The sequence below is a fragment of the Egretta garzetta genome, unplaced genomic scaffold, assembly GCF_000687185.1.
Source record: "Egretta garzetta isolate BGI_Z169 unplaced genomic scaffold, ASM68718v1 scaffold359, whole genome shotgun sequence".
Classification (NCBI taxonomy): domain Eukaryota; kingdom Metazoa; phylum Chordata; class Aves; order Pelecaniformes; family Ardeidae; genus Egretta; species Egretta garzetta.
The window spans coordinates 22,904-24,515 of record NW_009260795.1 but is presented as its reverse complement, the minus strand read 5'-3'; the positions used below and the strand labels follow the sequence as shown (position 1 = coordinate 24,515).

General features: G+C 53.2%; 1 protein-coding gene across 1 annotated transcript in view; it reads right to left on the bottom strand.

The window, feature by feature from the left end:
• Window positions 1–1,492: 1,492 nt before the first annotated feature.
• Window positions 1,493–1,612, bottom strand: part of LOC104133356 (E3 SUMO-protein ligase PIAS3) — a 16,948-nt gene continuing 16,828 nt past the window's right edge. The window contains exon 9 of the mRNA XM_035902118.1: window positions 1,493–1,612. This exon is cut by the window's right edge and continues 60 nt beyond it. Coding sequence (XP_035758011.1) covers window positions 1,493–1,612 — 120 coding nt within the window.

Genomic DNA, 1,612 nt, shown 5'->3' with positions numbered 1-1,612 from the left:
TCACAGAATCACAGAATCACAGAATCGTAAGGGTTGGAAGGGACCTCAGGAGATCATCTAGTCCAACCCCCCTGCTAAAGCAGGCTCACCTAGAGCATGCTACACAGGACTTCATCCAGGCGGGCTTTGAATATCTCCAGAGAAGGAGACTCCACAACCTCCCTGGGCAGTCTGTTCCAGTGCTCTGCCACCCTCAGAGTGAAGAAGTTCTTCCTCATATTCAACTGAAACCTCTCGTGTTTCAGTTTGCATCCATTGCCCCTAGTCCTGTCGCTGGACACCACTGCAAACAGACTGCTTCCGTCCTCTTGACTTCCGCCCTTAAGATATTTGTATGTGTTGATGAGATCCCCTCTCAGTCTTCTCTTCTTCAGGCTGAACAAGCCCAACTCTCTCAGCCTTTCCTCGTAGGGGAGATGCTCCAGTCCCTTTATCATCCTAGTTGCTCTCCTCTGGACTCTTTCTAGGAGTTCCTCGTCTTTCTTGAACTGGGGAGCCCAGAACTGGACACAGTACTCCAGGTGGGGTCTCACCAGGGCAGAGTAGAGGGGGAGGAGAACCTCCCTCGACCTGCTGGCCACACTCCTCTTAATACACCCCAGGATACCATTGGCCTTCTTGGCAACAAGGGCACATTGCTGGCTCATGGTCAGCTTATTGTCCACCAGGACTCCCAGGTCCCTCTCAGCAGAGCTGCTATCTAGCAGGTCATCCCCCAGCCTGTATTGGTGCATGGGGTTCGACCTCCCCAGGTGCAGCACTCGACACTTGCTCTTGTTGAACTTGTCTTTATCATTATCTTGTTGATAATGATAATATAATAGTGATAAAACAATGATAAAGATAAATTAATAGTGATAAAACAATGATAAAGTAATAGTGATAAAACAATGATCAAGTAAAGTAATAATGATAAAATAAAATATAATAATTATTATAATAATAACAATAAAGGATTGGTGAGCCCAGCTCCCGTACCCTCGATCCCGCTGAACGCAGGCGCCTGGCACACCTCCTGGCTCGCCTTCCTCAGCCTCATGGGGCACCAGGAGCCGTCCTCCATGAACTGTATCTCATCGCAGTCCGTGCAGGAATTGAGGATTTCCATGAACAACCTGCCGGGCGAGAGCACAAGCTGGGGAGAGCCGAGGCGACGGGGGCTCGAGGGGGGCGAGGAGTCGCCCCGCGCCAGCGTCGCCGGCAGGGCTGGTGGTGGGAGGGGGTGGTCCATGCACGTCGGAGGGCTCTGTTCAAGCCCCGGTGAGCAGGGCCCCGTCCCGCTGCCCCTGCGGACAACGCCAGCGCCGAAAGCCACCGCGTGGACAAAGGCTCCTTGTTCTTTGGGAGGAACCTCTCCAGACTGGCATCAAAGCCGTTCAGGGGACGGAAATCAGGTTTTTACGTGATCCGAGGCTGTAACCCGTCCGTACGCGCTAGGCACTGGAGGATAAGCCAGAAAAGAAACCATTATCCGGGCTAAAGCCCGCTGGGCTCACCCGTCGATTATCAGGGCGTCGTACGGGGCTTTCTTATCGCAGACGGGGCAAGTCCAGGTGGGCTTCTTCTCGTTCATTTGCAGGTAGAGCGCCGCGTCGAAGCACTGGAGGTGGCT